This window comes from Papio anubis, chromosome X (genome assembly GCF_008728515.1).
Source record: "Papio anubis isolate 15944 chromosome X, Panubis1.0, whole genome shotgun sequence".
Taxonomy (NCBI): Eukaryota; Metazoa; Chordata; class Mammalia; order Primates; family Cercopithecidae; genus Papio; species Papio anubis.
Genome location: NC_044996.1, coordinates 34301200 through 34321443, shown reverse-complemented (window position 1 = coordinate 34321443; position 20244 = coordinate 34301200). Strand labels below are relative to the sequence as shown.

General features: G+C 44.0%; 1 protein-coding gene across 7 annotated transcripts in view; it reads right to left on the bottom strand.

The window, feature by feature from the left end:
• The window catches only part of UPF3B (UPF3B regulator of nonsense mediated mRNA decay), a 55242-nt gene that overhangs the window by 16388 nt on the left and 18610 nt on the right, over positions 1-20244 (bottom strand). For 5 of the 7 annotated variants that reach the window (XM_021932596.2, XM_009198190.4, XM_009198187.4 and 2 more), the window contains 4 exons: positions 20076-20183; positions 16844-16951; positions 8069-8170; positions 807-908 (listed from right to left, as the gene is read on the bottom strand). In XM_021932596.2, coding sequence (XP_021788288.1) covers positions 807-908; positions 8069-8170; positions 16844-16951; positions 20076-20183 — 420 coding nt within the window. Of the gene's footprint in view, positions 1-806; positions 909-8068; positions 8171-16843; positions 16952-19177; positions 20184-20244 lie in introns of those variants that run through there. The other 2 variants (XM_003918208.5, XM_003918207.5) reach the window with 1 other exon arrangement.

The following is a 20244-nucleotide window of genomic DNA, read 5'->3' as shown; positions in this document are numbered from 1 at the left end:
TAAAACTTTAGGACATTGGATACAGAAGTAACATTACTAAATGTTTGCATCAATGAAAGTTTGTTCTATCCTTCCCTGTACTTATACTACAAGGACATGCTTGTTGCTTCCACACTACCCAAAGTCAACAGTTACATTAGCAATGCAATAGAAATAGATGGGAATAAGGCTTCAAAGAGACTCTGCTCCACCAAAATTTAGAAATTCAATTCAGGATGAACAACAGCTTTTGATTTTAAAACCAGCTCTTACTTTTCTCTTGTGTCATATGTGATGAAGTCCTCACTTGACATTTCCCCCTGCAAACTGCAATGCATGTCCTCGCCATCAGCATTTTCTGACACTTTAATTTATAGGAATTGCAAAAACAATAAAATTGTCCTTCCAATTCTGAACCTCTGATCGGATTCCCACTTTGAGACAAAACTTACTCTTCTGTTGCGTACTCCTCTCCTCTTCTTTTCTTTCATTCTTTTTTTTGGGGCGGGGGAGATAGAGCCACTCTAGTGTCATCCAGGCTGGAGTGCAGTTGCATGATCATGGCTCACTGCAACTTCCACCTCCCGAGTTTAATCAATTCTCCTGCCTCAGCCTCCCGAGTAGCTGGGACTACAGGTGCCTGCAACTAAGCCCAGCTAATTTTTGTATTTTTAGTAGAGATGGGGTTTCACCATGTTGACCAGACTGGTCTCAAAGTCCTGACCTCAGGTGATCCACCCATCTTGGCCTCCCAAAATGCTGGGATTACAGGCATGAGCCACCACGCCCAGCCTCTCCTCTTCTTTTCTATGGCTAATACCACTTTCCTGCTTTCTTTCTACTGCTGAATCTCCAGACTTGTCATCAGGGTGCCAGAGTTGACCTCGGCTTCGAGCTCCTGGATGGTAACGCTGCATCCGTGGATGATCCTGAAGTACAATGAAATATGATACTGTTACAACAATGCTACTAAGCTTTTACATGGGATTTTCGGGTTTTACTTTATATATTAATATATACTAAAGCCCAATCATTTAAGACCAAAAATGTGAGGGCACGGTAAATGACAACTTGCCCACTTCCTCTCTCCATCTCCAAAGAAAAGTAATCATTTCCTCATTATTATTTTATAAGGCTGGTATCACTTTTTTTTTTTTTTTTTTTTGGCAACTTGGTCTCATTGTGTCACCCAGGCTGAAGTGCCAGTGGCAAGATCGGGGCTCACTGCAGTCTTGACATTCTAGACTCAAGTGATCCTCCCACCTCAGCTCCCTAGTAGTTGGGATTGCAGGCACGCTCTACCACACTGGGCTAAGTTTTAAATTTTTTAATAGAAATGGGGTCTCCCTATGTTATCCAGGCTGGTCTCGAACTCCTGAAGTTAAATGATCCACCTTGGCCTCCCAAAAGTTAGGATTACCTGCATGAGCCCTCATCCCTGGCCTATTTCTTTCTTTTCTTTTCTTTCTTTTTTTTTTTTTTTTTTGAGGTAAGTTTCACTCTTGCTGCCCAGGCTAGAGTGCAGTGGTGCCATCTTGGCTCATTGCAACCCCTGCCTCCTGGGTTCAAGCAATTCTCCTGCCTTAGTCTCCCAAGCAGCTAGGACTACAGGTGCATGCCACCATGCTGGGCTAATTTTTATATTTTTAGTAGAGACAGGGTTTCACCATTTAGGCCAGGTTCGTCTCCAACTGCTGACCTCAAGTGATCCACCCGCCTCAGCCTCCCAAAGTGCTGGGATTATAGGCATGAGCCACTGTGCCTAGTCTATAGTTATTAAGGACATGAAATTATGCTTTATGAGGAAGTGGTCCTCACCCCTCTTGCCTGCAACACAAGAAAGGAGAACAAGGCAGCAAATTAGAAGAAGAAAGGTGGCGCTGAGGAAAGGATATTAATTCAAGATGGATTTTAAAAATTGCTTAGCAGGAGGGAGGGCCCTCCTGTGGTTTCACCAGTTGATCTCCTTGAAGGGTTTTCTCCAGGATCACTTGCAGCTTAGGGGCAGGAGGCTCCCACACCACCCTGTACTACTACAACCCTTCTGACATTGTGCATCATGATCTGATTATTGCTATTTGTCTCTTGCCAACACTGAAACATGAGTTCCATATGCCCAAGGATTTATTTGAATCCTTGACCTCCAGGGCCTGGCACATAGTCAGTGATTGGTACATGTTTGCTAAATGAATCAGAGGGTGGAAGAAGTTTAAGAGGGTGGGGTGGGGATGGGTGGTTTACCCAGAGCTGGACAGGCAAGGCAAGTAGAACAAAAGAGGGAGTTGCTGACATGAAAATGGCCTTGAGATGGCTAGCAACAGGCTAGACAAACAGGCAATGTCAACTCACACCTCATGGTTCAGGAGCACTGTTTCTCCTCTAACCTCTACCTTGGCTACCATTTTCACCTGCCTTTGGAGGAAGTCTACAGTATTCACTGCCTCTTTCTCTTGGCTCTTCATCCTTCTAGAGCTTTCCTTTTGGCTTCTAAACTTACTTTCTCATACTTAAAATGATGCTTCATTAAAACCATTAACCTATGTATCTCCATTTCTTTCATAGCTGTATTAGATGTTTTCCCCACTGGTAGAAAGAAATGCCTGAAAATGGGTAATATATAAAGAGAAAAGGTTTAATTAACTCACTGTTTCCCATGGCTGGGGGAGCCTCAGGAAATTTACAATCATGGTAGAAGGGGAAGTGGGCACGTCTTATATGGCAGCAGACTAGAGGTGAAGTGCGAGCATAGGAAAAACTGCCTTGTTTAAAACCATCAGACCTTGTGAGACTTACTCACTATCACGAAATAAGCATGTGGGAAACTGCCCGCCGACCCTGAATCCAATCACCTCCCACCAAGCTCCTCCCTTGACACATGAAAATTACAATTTAAGATGAGATTTGGGTGTGGGCGCAGAGCCCAATCTTATCAACAGCCATATGAGAAGTCTTCAAAAAGTCCACGGAAAATGTGTATTATCAAGAAACTATGCATGGATTGCAAAATCTTTTGGCATCAAAATAAACTGCTACTAACTCGTTAAAAAATATCTCGACAGGATCTACCTTGTGGCATTAAAAAGGAGAAGTCATCAGTTTGAAAAGAGCCCCTATCAGAGCAAAATAGATTCTGCTAAAATTGAAGGAAGAACAAACACAAAATTTAAGATGAAGCTTGGGTGGAAGAACGGTAAAATCACTGATGCTTTACCCAAAGTTTATGAGGACAGTGCCCCTAAAGAGATCAGCAGTTTACAAATGGATAACGTGTAAGAAGGGACAAGATGATGTTGAATACGAAGCCTGCAGCAGCAGGTCATCCACATCAATCTGCAAGGAAAAAAATTAATCCTGTTTGTGCTCTAACTGGAAAGCTTCGGCCAGACGCATGGCACCCCTGTAATCCCAGCACTCTGGGAGGCCAAGGTGGGCAGATCACTTGTGGTCAGGAGTTCGAGACCAGCCTGGCCAACATGGTGAAACTCCATATCTAAGAAAAATATAGAAATTAGTTGGGTGCAGTGGAGGGTGCCTATAATCCCAGCTACTTGGGAAGCTGAGGCAGAAGAATCATTGGATTGCAGGTAGAGGTTGCAGTGAGCCAGATCGTGCCTGGCCTCAGCAGGTGACAGAGTCAGGTTCTGTCTCAAAAAAAAAAAAAAGGCGTGGCGGTGGCTCACACCTGTAATCCCAGCACTTTGGGAGGCTGAGATGGGCGGATCAGGTCAGGGAGATCCCGAGACCATCCTTGCCTAGCATGGGTGAAACCCCATCTCTACTAAAAATACTAAAAATTAGCCGGGTGTGGTGGCGGGCTTCTGTAGTCCCAGCTACTCGGGAGGCTGAGGCAGGAGAATGGCGTGAACCCAGGAGGCGGGCTTGAGTATGAGATGGCGCCACTACACTCAGCCTGGGTGACAGGCGAGACTCTGTCTCAAAAAAACAAAACAAAACAACAACAACAAAGAAAGGACCAACAATTAACAGCAGAAACAACAGCCAACAACACCATACACATTTCAATAGGTTCAGCTTACACAATTAAAAGTTGAGCAAACTTTCTACTTGATGGGTGCCGAAACCAGATCAGCTGCAGACAAGAACAGAGATTTCAATGGAAATTTTGCTCTAAAGTGAGATATATTAGGTTGCTGCATATTAATTGCAGTTTGTGGTATGGAATGTCAAAAGCTGCAATTATGTTTGCACCAACCAATAGATCATGAAGCATCTATTTGGAAAGTGTAATAGGAGGTTAAACATGGCTTTCTCAGTAAGACTCTGAAGACAAAGCACAACCAAAATAATGGCTCCGAAGAGGTGGAAGTGGTCCAGTCAAAGCAAAACTGGACTGGCCAAGAGCAAAGGTCATGGCAATAGTTTTTGGAGCTGCTTGAGGAACTTTCCTTGTTGACTTTCTGGAGGGCCGAAGAAAAATAATGTCTGCTTATTATGAGAGTATTTTGAGAAAGCCAAAGCTTTAGCAGCAAAATGCCCAGGAAAGCTTCACCAGAGAGCCCTTTTCTACCACGGCAATGCTTCTGCTCATGCCTCTCATCAAACAAGGGCAATTTTGAGTGTTTCAATGGGAAACCATTAGGCATCCACCTTACAGTCGGGATTTAGCTCCTTCTGACTCCTTTTTGTTTCCTAATCTTAAAAAGTCTGTAAAGGGCACCCATTTCTCTTCAGCTAATAATGTAAAAAATATTTCATTGATGTGGTTAAATTCCCAGGACCTCCACTTCTTAGGGGATGGATGAAATGGTTAGAATGTAAGTATTGTGAGCAAGAGACAAAAATAAATAAATAAATAGATAGAAAGTATCATTGCTTACGAAAGTGTCTTGACCTTGGTGGATGTTACATGTTACAGTGAGAAGTTTATATTTGTTTCTTTTATTTCTATTTTCCAGGAACTTTTCTTTTTTCTTTTTTTTTTGAGATGGAGTCTGGCTCTGTCGCCCAGGCAGGAGTGCAGTGGCATAATCTTGGCTCACTCAACCTCCGCCTGCCGGGTTCAAGTAATTCTTCTGCCTCAGCCTCCCGAGTAGCTCAGATTACAGCCCTTGCCGCTGTGCCCGACTAATTTTTGCATTTTTAGTAGAGACGGGGTTTTGCCATGTTGGAGAGGCTGGTCTCAAACCCCTGACCTCAGGTGAAGTGCCCGCCTCGTTCTCCCAAAGTGCTGTGACTACAGTTGTGTGCATCACGATCGGCCTTTTTTTTTTTTTTTGCCGGGGGTGGGGGCGTTGGGGGGTGCTGAGTCTTGCTCTGTCGCCTAGGCAGGAGTGCAATGCTGTGATCTCTGCTCACTGCAACCTCTGCCTCCTGGGTTCATGTCATTCTGCTGCCTGAGCCTCCTGAGAAATTTGGACTACAGGTGCGTGCCACCACGCCTGGCTAAATTTTTTTTTTGTATTTTTTGGTTGAGATGGGGTTTCGCCATATTGGCCAGGCTGGTCTCACACTCCTGACCTCAGGTGATCCATCTGCCTCGGCCTCCCAAAGTGTTGGGATTACAGGTGGAAGCCACCGTGCCTGGCCTCTGTTCTTTTAAAAATCCATATAAGGCTGGACACGGCGGCTCAGGAAGGGCTGGCAGGATGCATGAAAATCAGGCAAAAGCTCAAGGATGTTGTCTAAACATTTTGTTCTTATGGGACCAGAATAGTTGATGTGGTTTGGATATTTGTCCCCACTCAAATCTCATGGAAATATAATCCCCAGTGTTGCAGGTGGGGCCTGGTAGGGTGTTTGGGTTATGGGGCAGATCCCTCATGGCTTGGTGCTGTCCTCTCCATAGTGAGTTCTTACAGAGCTGGTTGTTGTAAAGTGTGGCATCTCCTCCCGCACTCACTCTCTTGCTCACTCTGTGATGTGGGATGTCTGCTCCTGCTTCACCTTCTGCCATGAGTAAAAGCTCCTTGAGGTCTCTCAAAAGATGAACAATGTCAAATGTCTTGCTTGTATAGCCTGCAGAACTGTGAACCAATTAAACCTCTTTTCTTATATATTACCCAGTCTCAGGTATTTCATAATAGCAATGCAAGAACGACCTAATATAGGAGTGAACCATGAACTGGTCATTCCCTGGTAGACAAAACAAAGGCATGCTAGTGAAGGCAGAAACTAATATCATTTATCTGCTATCCAAACTCCAAAGAGGTTAACTCAGTAACAAAAATTTCTCAAAACTCACAGCTATTTAGTATTCGTTACACTTAGCCTCATACTTGAATGCTGTTACTATTTTTTTTTTTTTTTTTGAGGTGGCATCTTCCTCTGTTTCCCAGGATGGAGTGCAGTGGCATAATTTCGGCTCACTGCAACCTCTGCCTCCTGGGTTCAAGCAATTCTCCTGCCTAAGCCTCCCGAGTAGCTGGGACTACAGGCACGCACCAACATGCCTGGTGTTTGTTTTTTTTTTTTTTTTTTTTTAATATTTTTAGTAGAGATGGGGTTTCACCATATTGGCCAGGTTGGTTTTGAACTCCTGACCTTGTGACCTGCCCGCCTTGGCCTCCCAAAGTGTTGGGATAACAGGCGTGAGCCACTGCGCATGGCCGAATGCTGTTACTATTTATTGACATCAAAACAAAACAAGCTGAGACTAAAAGTTGCTATTTAATAGCAACAGACATGGGTGCAGTTTCCTTCCTGGAGAGGGTAGGCACTCAGATCATGAGCCCTGAGATAAAACAAACTGGATTGTCAACAGTCAAACAAGGACTACATTTTACCTCTTAACAGAAAAAATCCTGAAGATAAAATGAGATATTTCACAATATTTTTATCCTAAACTCATGTAAGTAAACAAAAAACTAAAACTAATCCAGAAACTTTAGGACGTTGGACACAGAAGTACCATGACTATTTAAATGTTTGTATCAGGCGGGCGCGGTGGCTCACGCCTGTAATCTCAGCATTTTGGGAGGCCTAGGCGGGCGGATCACCTAAGGTCAGGAGTTTGAGACCAGCCTGGCCAACATGGTGAAACCCCAACTCTACTAAAAATACAAAAATTATCTGGGTATGGTGGCAGGTGCCTGTAATCCCAGTTACTTGGGAGACTGGGACAGGAGAATTGCTTGAACCCGGGAGGCAGAGGTTGCAGTGAGCCGAGATTGCGCCACTGCACTCCAGCCTGGGTGACAAGAATGAAACTACATCTCAATATATAAATGAATGAATAAATGAATGTTTGCATTAACAAAAATTTGTTCTATCCTTCACCGTACTTGTACTACAATGACATGCTTGTTGCTTCTACACTAAACAAAGTCAACAGTTATCATCAACAATGCAATATAACAAGATTGGAACAAGGCTTCAAAGCGACTCTACTCCACCCAAATTTAGAAAATTCAATTCAGGATGAACAAGAGCTTTTGATTTTAGAACCAGCTCTTACTTTTCTCTCGGTCATATGTGATGAAGTCCTCACTTGACATTTCCCCCTGCAAATTGCAATGCATGTCCTCGCCATCAGCTTTTTCTGACACTTTAAATTGTAGACCGGCCGGGATCAGTGGCTCATGCCTGTAATCCCAGCACTTTGGGAGGCTGAGGCGGGCGGATCATCTGAGGTTGGGAGTCCGAGACCAGCCTGACCAACATGGAGAAACCTCATCTCTACTAAAAAATATAAAATTAGCCGGGCGTGGTGGTGCATGCCTGTAATCCCAGCTACTCAGAAGGCTGAGGCAGGAGAATCGCTTGAACCCAGGAGGCAGAGGTTGCGGTGAGCTGAGATCATGCCATTGCACTCTAGCCTGGGCAACAAGAGCGAAACTGCCTCAACATAAATAAATAAATAAATAAATAAATAAATAAATAAATATTAAATTGTAAAATTGCAAAAACAATGAAATAGTACTTCCAATTCTGAACCTCTGATCAGATTCCCGCTTTGACACAAAACTTCTCTGCAGTGTACCCCACCAGCACAGCAACCCCCTTTATCTCTATTCCTTTGCCCTCTGGATTGCCTAACATGCTCTTTGGCTGCCTAGACAGTCAGGACACCTAAGGCCATCTGGACTTATCACTCTTCTCCTCCTTCTTTTCTAAGATTAATACCACTTTCCTGGTTTCTTTCTACTGCTGAATTTCTAGACTTGTCAACAGGGTGCCAGAGTCGACCTCGGCCTCGAGCTCCTGGATGGTAACGCTGCATCCATGGACAATCCTGAAGTACAATGAAATATGTTACTGTTACAACAATGCTACTAAGCTTTTACATGAGATTTTCAGGTTATACCTTATATATTAATATATACTAAAGCCCAGTCATTTAAGACCAAATATATGAGGGCATGGTAAATGACAACTTGCCCACCACTTCTCTCCATCTCCAAAGAAAAGCAACCATTTCATAATTATTATTTTATATGGTTTCTTTGGAGATAGGGTCTCACTGTGTCAGCCAGGCTGCAGTGCAAGTGGCATGATCCAGCCTCGACATTCCAGACTCAAGGAATCCTACCACCTCAGCTCCCTAGTAGCTGGGATTGCAGGCCTGTGCTGCCACATTGGGTTAAGTTTTTAAATTTTAGCTGAGACGGGGTTGCCCTATGTTGCCCAGGCTGTTCTCGAACTCCTGAAGTTAAGTGATCCTCCTACCTTGGCCTCCCAAATGCTAGGGTTACCTGCAGGAGCCATCACGCTTGACCCACTTCTTTTCTTTTTTTTTTTTCCTTTTTATTTTTTCTTGTCTGAGATAGAGTCTTGCTTTGTCGACCAGACTGGAGTACAGTGGTGTGATCTCAGCTTGCTGCAACTTCTGCCTCCCCAGTTCAAGTGATTCTCCTGCCTCAGCCTCCCAAGTAGCTGGGACTACAGGCATGCACCACCATACCTGGCTAATTTTTGTATTTTTAGTTGAGACAGGGTTTTACCATGTTTTTCAGGCTGATCTCACACTCCTGACCTCAAGTGATCTGCTCGCATTGACCTCCCAAAGTGCTGGGATTATAGGCATGAGCCACCAACACTGGCCCCAGGCTTGTCTTGAATTCCTGGCCTCAAAGTGATCCTCTCGTCTTGGCTTCCCAAAGTGCTAGGATTACAAGCATGAGTAACGGTGCCTGGCCTATAGTTATTAAGGACATGAAATTACACTTTATGATGAACTGGTCCTCACCCTCGCTGCCTACAACACAAGAAAGGAGAGGAAGGGGGCAAACTAGAAGAAGAAATGTGGTATTGGGGGAAAGGATACCAATTAAAGATGGATTTTAAAAATTGCTTAACAGGAGGGAGGGTCCTCCTGTGGTTTCACCAGTTGATCTGGCTGAGGGATTTTCTCCAGCAACACTTGCAGCTTAGGGGCAGGAGGCTCCCACACCACCCTGTGCTACTACAGCCCTTCTGACATTGTGCATCATGATCTGATTATGGCTATTTGTCTCTTGCCAATACTGAACCATGAGTTCAACACAGACAAGGACTTATTTGAATCCTTGACCCCAGGGCCTGGCACACAGTCAGTGATTGGTACATGTTTACTAAATGAATGAGCAAATGGAAGAAATTTAAGAGGGTGGGGTGGGGATGGATGGTTTATCCAGAGTTGGACAGGCAAGGCAAGTAGAACAAAAGAGGGAGGTGCTGATATGAAAACTGCCTTGAGATGGCTGGCAACAGGCTAGACAAAGAGGCAAGGGATGTCAACTCATGCCTAGTGGTTCAGGAGCGTTGCTTCTCCTAGGGCCAACTCCTCTAACCTCTACCTTGGCTTCCATTTACACCTGCCTTTGCAAGAAGCCTACAGTATTCGTTGTCTCTTTCTCTTGTGTGTTCATCCTTCTAGAGCTTTCCTTTTGGCTTCTAAACATACTTTCTCATATTTAAAATAAAGCTTCATTAGCACCATTAACCTATGTATCTCCATTTATTTTTTTTTTTCTCTTTTTTTTTTGAAAGAGTCTTGCTCTGTCACCCAGGCTGAAGTGCAATAGCGTGATCTCCGCTCACTGCAACCTCCGCCTCCTGGGTTCCAGCGGTTCTCCTGCGTCAGCCCCTTGAGTAGCTGGGACTACAGGTGTGCACCACCACGCCCAGCTAATTTTTCTATTTTTGGTAGAGACGGAGTTTCACCATGTTGGCCGTTCTGGTCTCAAACTTCTGACCTCAGGTGATCCACCAGCCTTGGCTTCCCAAAGTGCTAGGATTACAGGTGTGAGTCACTGCGCCCGGCCGTATCGCCATTTCTTTCACAGCTGTATTAGTCCGTTTTCACACTGGTAGAAAGAGATACCTGAGCGTGGGTAATTTATAAAGAAAAGAGGTTTAACTGACTCACAGTTCCACATGGCCGGGGGATCCTCAGGAAACATATAATCATGGCAAAAGGGGAAGCGGGCATGTCTTACATGGCAGCAGACTAGAGGTGAAGTGCGAGCATAGGAAAAACTGCCTCATATGAAACCATCAGATCTTGTGAGACTTACTATCATGAGATCAGCATGTAGGAGACTATCCCCATAATCCAGATTCCTCCCTAGACACATGAAGATTACAATTCAAGATGAGATTTGGGTGGGTATACAGAGCCAAACTGTATCAACAGACATATCAGAAGTCTTTAAAAGTCCATGGAAATTGTGTATTATGAAAAACTATGCATGGATTTCAAAATCTTTTTGCACCAAAATAAACTGGTACTAACTCATTATAAAACATCTTGACAGGATCTAGTTTGAGGCACTAAAAAAGGAGAAGTCATCAGTTTGAAAAGAGCCCCTATCAGAGCAACATGAATTCTGCTAAAATTGAAGCAAGAACAAACATCAAATTTAGGGTGAAGCTTGGGTGGAAGAATGGTAAAATCACTGATGCTTTACCAAAAGTTTATGGGGACAATGCACCTTAAAAAATCAGCAGTTTACAAATGGATAATTGTAACAAGGGAAAAGATGACATTAAAGATGAAGGCTGCAGCAGCAGGACATCAATTTGCAAGGAAAAAAATTAATCCTCTTTGTGCCCTAACTGAAAAGAATCAGCCAGGTGTGGTAGCTCATGCCTGTAATAACCGCACTTTGGGAGGTCAAGTGGATCCCTTGAGGTCCAGAGTTTGAGACCAGCCCGGCCAAGCTGGTGAAATCCCTTTTCTACTGAAAAAATACAAAAATTAGCCGCGCATGGTGGTGCGCGCCTATAGTCCCAGCTACTCGGGAGGCTGAGGCAGGAGAATCTGTTTGTGTCCGGGAGGCGGAGCTTGCAGTGAGCCGAAATCGTGCCACTGTACTCCAGCTTGGATAACAGAGTGAGACTGTCTCAAAAAAAGAAAAGGACCAATGATTAACAGCAGAAACACGGCCAGATGCGGTGGCTCACGCCCGTAATCCCAGCACTTTGGGAGGCCGAGGAGGGTGGAACAACTGCGGTCAGGAGTTCGAGACCAGCCTCGCCAACATGGCGAAACCCCATCTCTACTGAAAATACAAAAACTAGCCAGGCGTGGTGGTGCGTCCCTGTAATCCCAGGTACTAGGGGATGCTGAGGCAGGAGAATAGCTTGAACCCGGGAGGCAGAGGTCGCAGTGAGTAGAGATTTACCCACTGCACTCCAGCCTGGGCGACAGGGCGCGACCTTGTCTCAAAAAAAAAAAAAAAAACAGCAGAAACAACAGCCAACACCACAGACATCTCAATGGGTTCAGCTTACACAATTCTGACTGAAAAAGTAAAAGCTGAGCAAACTTTCCACTTGATGGGTGCTGAAACCAGATCAGCTGCAAAGAACAGAGATTTCAATGGAAATTGTAAACAAGTGGGATCTATCAGGTTGCTGCAAAATTAATTATTTTATTTGCCATCGAAAGGAATGTCAAAAACAGCAATGACTTTTGCTCCAACCGATAGATCATGAAGCCATCTATTGGGAAAGTGTAATGAGAAGTGATACGTGGCTTTCCCAGTATGACTCTGAAAACAAAGCACAATCAAGGCAATGACTCCAAAGAGGTTAAAGTGATCCAGTCAAAGTGAAATGGACTGGCCAAGAGCAAAGGTCATGGCAATAGCTTTTTGAACTGCTTAAGAAATTTTGCTTGTTGACTTTCTGGAGGGCCAGATAATAATAATATCTGCTTATTATGAGAGTGTCTTGAGAAAGTTAGCTAACTCTTTAGCAGAAAAATGCCCAGGAAAGTTTCACCAGAGAGTCCTTTTCTACCACGGCAATGCTCCTGCTTGTGCCTCTCACCAAACAAGAGCAATTTTGAGAGTTTCCATGGAAACCCATTAGGCATCCACCTTACAGTCAGGATTTAGTACCCTCTGACTTCTTTTTGTTTGCTAATCTTAAAAAATCTGTAAAGGGCACCCATTTTTCTTCAGTAAATAATGCAAAAAAAGATTGCATTGATGTGGTTAAATTACCACGATCTCCAATTCCTTGGGGATGGATGAAATGGCTAGTATCTAGGTGCTGCAAGCAAGAGACAAAAATAAATAAATAAATAAATGGCTAGTATCTATTTACTTACAAAATTAATGTACGACGGGTGGGCTTGTGATGAGGAAATGTATCAATAATATGCCGCACAAATATGTATGTGTATATACCACACACGAATAATAGCGTATTGATGTGTATACACATATATGCATATGTGCATACGCACACACGCACATGTATATGTAATTTTAGGCGGGATATGCTCTGTCTTGAAACAGTGCAGTGGCTGGAGTTCAAGCGACTCTCCTGCCTCAGCCTCCTGGAGTAGCTGGGACTACTGGGTGTGCCACCACGCCCAGCTAATTTCTATGCATTTTTAATGAAGTGAGGGGTTTTCTACGTTGGCCAGGATAGTCTCGATCTTTAGACCTCATTGATCCATATGCCTCCCCGGCCTCCCAAGTGCTGGGATTATAGGCTGAAACCACTGTTTCGGCCTTTTTAGTTCTATTTTCCACACACTCTTGGGTTTTTTTCTTTTTTTTTTTTGAGGCGGGTCTCACGAGGCATCACCAGGCTGGAGTGCAGCAGTGCTGATCTCAGTTCACTGCAGCCTTCACCTCCCGGTGTTCAGCGTTCTCCCCATCTCAGCCTCCCAAGTAGCTGGGATTACAGGCACCACTGCATCATGCTAGGCTGCTGTGTATTTTCCAGTAGAGGGCAGGGATTCCACCATATTGCCCATTGGTCTGGAACTCAGCCTCAGATGATCGCCACCTCAGCCTCCCAAAGTTCTGGGATTACAAGCTGTGTTACGTCTTGCCTCTTTCTTTTTTTCACATTTTGTCTTCTTCTTTTTTTGAGACAGAGTCTTGCTCTGTTGCTTAGCACAGAGTGCGGTGTCAATGTTGGCTCACCACAACTACTGCTCCCCGGGTTCAGCGTTCTCCTGATTCAGCCTTCCAAATAGTTGGAGTTGGAAGGAAAGGCACACGCCACCATGCCTCACTAAATTTTTTTTTGTAGTTTTTAGTAGAGACCAAGTTTCACCATGTTGGCCAGGCTGGTCTCGAACTCCTGACCTCAGGTGATCCACCTGCCTTGGCCTCCCAAAGGACTGTGATTACAGGCATGAGCCATCGCGCCTGGCTTCTGTTCTTTTGAAAATCCATATGAAGCCAGGCACAGTGGCTCATGCCTGTAATCCCAGCACTTTGGGAGGCTAAGGTGGGCAGATTGCTTGATCCCAGGAGTTTCAGACCAGCCTGGACAACATGGGAAAACCCTCTCTCTACAAAAAATACAAAAAGTAGCTGAGTGTGGTGTCACATGCCTGTAATCTCAGCTACTCAAGAGGCTGAGGTGGGAGAATCATCTGAGCCCTGAATGTCAAGGCTGCAGTGAGCCGCGATTGTGCCATTGCACTCCAGCTTGGGTAACAGAGGGAGTCCTTACTTTAAAAAAAAAAAAAAAAAATCCTCATAGGAACTTACTGCATATCATGATTCTTTCCTCCTTTTTTTGAGACGGAGTTTTGCTCTTGTCACCTGGGCTGGAGTTCAGTGGTACAATCTCGGCTCACTGCAACCTCTGCCTCCTGGGTTTAAGCAATTTTCCTGCCTCAGCCTCCCGAGTAGCTGGAATTACAGGTGCCCACCACCACACCTAGCTAATTTTTGTATTTTTAGTAGAGACAGGGTTTCACCATGTTGGCCATTCTGGTCTTGAACTCCTGACTTCAGGTGATACATCTGCCTCTGCCTCCCAAAGTGCTGGTATTACAGGCGTGAGCCACCATGCCTAGCCAATTCTTTTTTTTCTGAGATGGAGTCTCGGTCTGTCTCCCAGGCTGGAGTGCAGTGGCGTAATCTCAGTTTACTGCAACATCCGCCTCCCCGGTTCAAGTGATTCTTCTGCCTCAGCTCCCAAGTAGCTGGGACTACAGGCGTGCACCACCACGCTTGGCTAATTTTTGTATTTTTAGTAGAGACAGGGTTTCACCATATTGGCCAGGCTGATCTTGAACTCCTGACCTTGTGATCTGCCCGCCTTGGCCTCCCAAAGTGCTGGGATTACAGGCGTCAGCCGCCCTGCCTGGCAATTCTTTCTTATAATTATACTTTGATATGTTCAGAAGAATGTGAAGGAGGCCTCAGAGTAGAACTAAGGGTCCACAGACTTTTGAAGTTCCCTTGTACTTCTCTAAAAAGTTGTATATATTGTTTCCTTTCTCAACCCAGTCTGGCTTCCCTGTTCCATAATTGTAGGTCATCAATGATTTGCAAGTCACTGAATGCCATGGCCTTTGTCAGGCATCGTATTTGACCATTCAGCGGCATCCAACCCTGCTGGCCACTCCTCTTCCTTGAAACTTTTCTCTGGGTTACTTTGGATTAAGTAACCCAGAGTCTTCTGGTTTTTTTTCCTATTCTCTGGCTAGTCCTTCTGTCTTTGTAGATATGTTCTCTTACCTCTATGTAACGTTAGCATTATTCAAGACTGGGGCCTAGGTCTGCTTCTGTTCTTTTCTCTCTCCCCCTAAAGTGACAGAATCCATAGCCAAGACTTCAATGACCACCTAAATAAAAATGGATGAATTTCAAATCTATACATCCATTTCCCACCTGCCATTCACCCCTCACTGTAAACATGGTTTCTGTCTCTTTTAGGTCATCAGTTTCATTAGTTCACTAATGAAATCACGACTGCCAAATCCAATGAACACTTCCATTTCTTGTCTTCCTTAACCTCCTCTGTGGCATGGGACACTGTCGGCCAATCTCCTTGAAATTTTCCCTTCCCTTAATCCTCTCTCCCAGTTGAGTCATTCACTTTCAATCATTATTGGGGGCTCTTCTACATGCCTCTTGGGCTACTTGTTTCTAAAAGCTGAGGAAACATAAAGTCGTGATTTAGAAAGTAAAGGCAAACTGATGCCATGTTAGGAAGGGCTGGCAGAATGAATGAAAATCAGGCAAAAGCTCAAGGATGTTGTCTAAACATTTTGTTCTTATGGGACCAGAATAGTGGATGTGGTTTGAATATTTGTCCCCACCTAAATCTCATGGAAATATAATCCCCAGTGTTGGAGGTGGGGCCTGGTGGGGTGTTTGGGTTATGGGGCAGATCCCTCATGGCTTGGCGCTGTCCTCTCCATAGTGAGTTCTTACAGAGCTGGTTGTTGTAAAGTGTGGCATCTCCTCCTGCACTCACTCTCTTGCTCACTCTGTGACATGAGATGCCTGCTCCTGCTTCACCTTCCGCCATGAGTAAAAGCTCCCTGAGGCCTCCTAGAAGCTGAGAGATGTCAGATGCCATGCTTGTACAGCCTGCAGAACTGTGAACCAATTAAATCTCTTTTCTTATAAACTAACAAGTCTTAGACATTTCTTTATAGCAATGCAAGAATTGCCTAATACAGTAGTGAACCACGAATTGATTTTTCCCTGGTGGAAAAAAACCAAGGTAAGCTAGTGAAGGCAGAAACTAATCTTGTTCATCTCCTTTCAATACTTCCAAGAGGTGAATTCAGTACTCTGTCTCAAAAATAAATAAATAAATAAATAATAAATGTTTGCATCAACGAAAGTTTGTTCTATCCTTCCCTGCACTTGTACTATGAGGACATGCTTCTTGCTTCTACACTACACAAAGTCAACAGTTACCATCAACAATGCAACAGAAGGAGATTGGAACAAGACTTCAAAGAGACTCTATACCACCCAAATTAAGAAAATTCAATTCAGGATGAACAACAGCTTTTGATTTTAGAAATAGCTTTTACTTTTCTCTCATGTCATATGTGATAAAGTCCTCATTTGACATTTCCCTCCTGCAAACTGCAATGCATGTCCTCACCATCAGCTTTTTCTGACAATAAAGTTAATTTGTAGAAATTGCAAAAACAATGAAATTGTACTCCCAATTCGGAACCTCTGACCAGATTCCTGCTTTGACATAAAATTTACTCCTCTGAAGTGTACCCCACCAGCACAGTGACCCCTTTTCTCTCTATTCTTTTGCCCTGAAGGCACTTTTGGATGGCTTACCATGTGTCCTTTGGCTGCCTAGACAATCAGGACACCTATGTCATCAGGACTTATCACACACCTCTCCTCCTCCTTTTTTTTTTTTTTGTTTGTTTGAGATGGAGTCTTACTTTGTTGCTCAGGCTGGAGTGCAATGGCGCAATCTTGGCTCACTGCAACCTCCACCTCCTGGGTTCAAGCAATTCTGCCGCAGCCTCCCCAGTAGCTGGGACTACAGGCACCTGCCCCAACACCTGACAGATTTTTGTATTTTTAGTAGAGACTGGGTTTCACCATGTTGGCCAGGCTGGTCTCGAAGTCCTGACCTCAAGCGATCTGCCCGCCTCCGCCTCCCAAAGTGCTGGGATTACAGGTGTGAGCCATCGCACCTGGCCTCCTCCTTCTTTTCTATGGCTAATACTACTTTCCTGCTTTTCTTCTACTGGTGAGTATCTATAGTTGGTGCTGTCATCAGGAAAGTAGTGTTGATAGTGGCTTTGAGCTCCTGGATGGTAAGACTGCATCCCTGGATGATCCTGAAGTACAATGAAATATGTTACTGTTACAACAATGCTACTAAGCTTTTACATGGGATTTTCTGAATCATAAGTTATATATTAATATATCCTAAAGCCCAGTTATTTAAGACCATAAATATGAGGGCATGGTAAATGACAACTTCTCTACTTCCTCTTTCCATCTCCAACGAAAAGCAACCATTTTGTAATTACTATTTTATAAGCCTAGGTAGATTTCTTTTACAGGGTCTCACTGTGTCACCCAGGTTGAAGTGCAAGTAGCACAATTGCGGCTCACTGCAGCCTCGACATTCCAGATACTGGTGATCCTCCCACCTCAGCTCCCTAATAGCTGGGATTGCAGGCACACTCTCCCACACTGGGCTAAGTTTTAAAATTTTTTAGTAGAGATGGGGTCTCCCTATGTTGCCCAGCCTGGTCTCAAATTCCTGAAGTTAAGTGATCCTCTTGCCTTGGCCTCCTAAATGCTAGGATTACCTGTATGAGCCATCACACCTGGCCCATTTCATTCCATTTTTGAGAGGGAGTCTCGCTCTGCTGCCCAGGCTGGATTGCAGTGGCACGATCTTGGCTCACTGCAATCTCTGCCTCCCAGGTTCAAGCGATTCTCATGCCTCAGCCTCCCGAGTAGCTGGGATAACAGGTGCCCACCAGCACACTTGGATTTTTGTATTTTTAGTAGAGATGGGGTTTTGCCATGTTGGCCAGACTGGCCTCAAACTCCTGACCCCATGTGATCCACCCACCATGGCTTTCCTAAGTGCTGGGATTACATGCGTGAGCCACCATGCCTGGCCTTTTGTGAGATTTCTAAGGACGACTAATCCTATGTATATAGCTGTCAGCATATACTTTCCAAGAATTCACCAAGTGTAATCTTGGCTACCTTGAATAATGATACAATTGGTATAATAAATTTTTGTTGTATAAAGGACAGCCCAGAGGCAGTAAAGAAAAATCTAGGCAGCCTGCCCCTACCCTGCCATCAAAAACATGTAACATACAGGACTCTTTATACCAACAAAAAGTTACAAAACCTCCTTAATTAACCTTTCCTCTATGGAATTAAAGATAACATCTGTGAATACCATAGAAAGTTACATCTTAATTTTATAATCAAAGCTTAATTACTATCTCCGGACTACCTTATGCATGCATGCTGTGGAGGGTGGTCCAGTTCCAGTTCCTCCAGATTTTGAAGGCATTAAAGCTTCATGAATGCCCAAGTCATCCTTTTTCACTGCCCTGGAACTAGTTACCCCCACTGCCCTCACTCTTTCAATTTTTCCTGCCTCCTTCCCTTAGCATCACTTCTCTCCACCAGAGCAGCTAACTCCCCATGGCTATAAGCATTGTGAGAAAGCAACCACGTTGTGTTCACTACCATAGTGTCAATGCCAACACATACTGAGGTGCTCAATTATTGTTTAGATAGCCAGGGTTTGAGTTGTCTCCATCCTACCTTTATTTCCAAAGAAATCAAACATGTATCTGAAGAAAAGGAGGCAGAAAATGAACAAACACTTGCTTTCCTATTGTTTCTAACAGTTTATATTTATTTTTAAATTATTATTTTTAAAAATTTTTTGAGGCAGGGTCTCACTCTGTAACCAAGGCTGGAGTGCACTGGTATGATCATGGCTCACTGCAGCCTTGACTTCCCAGACTGAAGTGATCCTCCAGTTTCAGCCTCCTGAGTAGCTGGGGCTACAGGTGCACACCACCATGCCCAGTTAATTTTTAAAAATTATTTTAGAGATGGGGTCTTGCTCTGTTGCCCTGGCTGGAGTGCAGAGGCACGATCTTGACTCACTGCAACCTCCACCTCCCAGGCTCAAGCAATTCTCGTGCCTCAGCCTCCCGAGTAGCTGGGATTACAGGTGCCCGCCACCATGCCCAGATAATTTTATACTTTTAGTAGAGATGGGGTTTCACCATGTTGGCCAGGGTAGTCTCGAACTCCTGACCTCAAGTGATCCGCCCACCTAGGCCTCCCAAAATGCTGTGATTATAGGCGTGAGCCACTGCGTCCAGCCTATTTTGTTTAAATTAATAGACTTTTATTTGTAGAGAAGTTTTGGGTGAGATGACTGCTCCTGCTTCACCTTCTGCCATGAGTTAAAGCTCCCTTCGGCCTCGCCAGAAGGTGAGTGATGTCAGATGTCAAAAATTTAATTTCTCAAAACTCATAGCTATTTAGTAAAGTTAATAAACACACTTAGCTTCACACTTGAATGCTGTTACTATTTATTGACATCAAAACAAAACAAGCTGAGACTAAAAGTTGCTATTTAACAGGAATAGACATTGGTGCAGTTTCCTTCCTGGAGAGGTATGCACTCAGATCATGAGACCTAAGATCAAACACACACTGGATTGTCAAGAATCAAACAAGGACTACATTTCACCTCTTAATAGAAAAAATGCTGAAGACAAAACATGATGTTTAAAAATATTCTTTATGCTAAGCTCATATAAGCAAACAAAAAACTAAAACTAATCCTAAAACTTTAGGACACTGGATACAGAAGTAACATAACTATTTAAATTTTTGCATCAATGAAAGTGTGATCTATCCTTCACTGTACTTGTACTACAAGGACATGCTTGTTGCTTCTACACTACCCAAAGTCAACACTTATCATCAACAATGCAATAGAACTAGATCGGAACAAGGCTTCAAAGCGACTCTGCTCTACCCAAACTCAGAAAATTCAATTCAGGATGAACAACAGCTTTTGATTTTAGAACCAGCTCTTACTTTTCTCTCGTGTCATATGTGATGAAGTCTTCCTTGACAATTCCCCCTGCAAATTGCAATGCATGTCCTCGCCGTCACCTTTTTCTGACACTTTAAAATTAATTGTAGAAATTGCAAAAGCAATGAAATTGTACTTCCAATTCTGAACCTCAGATCAGATTCCTGCTTTGACACAAGACTTACTCCTCTGCAGTGTACCTCACCAGCACAGCGACTCCCTTTCTCTCTATTCCTTTGCCCTGAAGGCACTTCTGGATTGCTTAACGTGTGCTCTTTGGCTGCCTAGACAGTCAGGACACCTAAGGCCATCTGGACTTATCACTCCTCTCCTCCTTCTTTTCTATGGCTAATACCACTTTCCTGCTTCCTTTCTGCTGCTGAATCTCCAGACTTGGTGCTGTCATCAGGGGGACAGAGTCGATTTCGGCTTCGAGCTCCTGGTTGATAAAGCTGCATCGCTGGACGATCCTGAAGTACAATAAAATATGTTACTGTTACAACAATGCTATTAAGCTTTTATATGGGATTT